General features: G+C 35.9%; 1 protein-coding gene across 1 annotated transcript; it reads right to left on the bottom strand.

Moving 5' to 3' along the window:
• Nucleotides 1-979: 979 nt before the first annotated feature.
• LOC143620599 (uncharacterized) lies at nucleotides 980-1498 on the bottom strand. Its single transcript, XM_077092261.1, has one exon. It carries the CDS (start codon nucleotides 1496-1498, stop codon nucleotides 980-982), a length of 519 nt encoding a protein of 172 aa, XP_076948376.1.
• Nucleotides 1499-1770: the final 272 nt, after the last annotated feature.

Here is a 1770-nt window from a genome sequence, read left to right on the forward strand (position 1 = left end):
GTGAATATAAGAAGCTTCTCGTAGAAATTTAATTTTTTATTTATTATTATTATTATTATGTATTTATTAATATACATTGAGTTTGCCTCCAATAGTATGTACAGTATTTTTGTTTGACAAATTTATATAACATGTTTTCAAACCATCATTTTGCGTAGATGTTTCAAACAAATCTCATCCACCCCAATTATTGAGATTTGGTCAGACTACATTAATTTGTTTCAAGCCTTTACATATACATTTGTCATTGTTATTTACTTAGATTTTATCTTCCCTTATTGAATATTGTTCATAAGATGTTTCACATGCAAACATCCGTTTTTACATGTTGGTGGTTCATTCATAACGATATATCTAGCCACACATGTTTACATGTATCGTTACTTTAAAGTCATACCAAATATTACTTTTTTTTTCTAAATATTTAAAATGAGTTTTGAATATTAAGGGTTATTTCAACTACTTCCCACCTTTAAAAAAATTCCGTCCTCGAAATTTGTAGGTCTGAATACGGATCCTTTGGTAACAGAAACGATAGTTTCATAATAGAGAAAGAGGACAGACATCAACATACACATTAGGAACCTCAATAACGCATATTTGTACATGTAATTCACAATTACTACGCGTCCATAATTGTCAATTACCTTACAACCACACCCTAATGGTGTTCCCAAATGTATCTTAATGTCTTACGGAAGTTGACGGAGAACGGATCAGATAACAGAGCAACTATTGGTACTCATACCATATTTTAGAGACAAATCAAAGTATATATAATCACATAAGTAGTGTAAAGAATTTAAAATATCCACGTAGTTTAGAAAATGTCACATATCGAAGGTAGGGTTCACAGTTACCTGGACTAAATGGTTTTATCACCCGTACAGATTCGGATATACGGAACGAACTGACTCTTCAGTTTCCCATGTAGCTTCACGCTCGGAGTGGTTCTTCCATAGAACCTTAACAAAAGGAATTACTTTCTACGCATAACTCTTTCTTGTCGATCCAAAATTGCTTCGGGTTCCTCCTCAAACGAGATATCTTCCTGGATCTTATGTAATGGATAACTAATGACATGAAGTTGATGGTAATTATATCCTCTCAACAAGGACACATGAAACACATTATGAACATGTGAAAGCTGCGGCGGTAACGCTAAGCGATATGAAACTTCTCCAATTCTCTCGAGAATTTCAAACAAGCCGATATAACGAGGGCTAAGTTTACCCTTAATACCTAATCTACGAACACCACAACAATGTGATACTCTCAGAAACACATGATCTCCAACTTGAAATTCGACTGTCCGTCGGTGTTGATCTGCATAACTCTTTTGTCGGCTTTGAGCCTCTTTTAGTTTCTCTCGAGCGATAGCAATTTTCTCGTTTGTAATTTGGACTAACTCAGGTCCTTCAATGATCTTTTCTCCTACTTCTTCCCAACATGTTGGGGCTTGACTATTTCGACCGTATAAGAGCTCGAATGGAGCCATGCTAATGCTTGCTTGCCAACTATTGTTGTAAGAAAACTCAACAACGCATAAATATTCATCCTAGTTACCCATCCACTCAAGTGCACAAGCACGAAGTATATCTTCTAAAGTCTGATTTGTGCGCTCGGACTGACCGTCTGTCTGTGGATAGAAAGCGGTACTAAACTTCAAACGTGTACCCCAAGCTGCTTGGAAGCCTTTCCAAACACGTAAAGTGAATATTGGATCTCTATCCGAAACAATCGAAGATGGAGTACCATGCAGTCGAATAA

This window comes from Bidens hawaiensis, unplaced genomic scaffold (assembly GCF_021521415.1).
Source record: "Bidens hawaiensis isolate Kalapana, Puna unplaced genomic scaffold, B.hawaiensis_p1.1 tig00002617_1, whole genome shotgun sequence".
Classification (NCBI taxonomy): Eukaryota; Viridiplantae; Streptophyta; class Magnoliopsida; order Asterales; family Asteraceae; genus Bidens; species Bidens hawaiensis.

Bases quoted from the DNA above. Each gene is read 5' to 3' on its own strand.
- LOC143620599 (XM_077092261.1), bottom strand. From the start codon at position 1,498: ATGGCTCCATTCGAGCTCTTATACGGTCGAAATAGTCAAGCCCCAACA.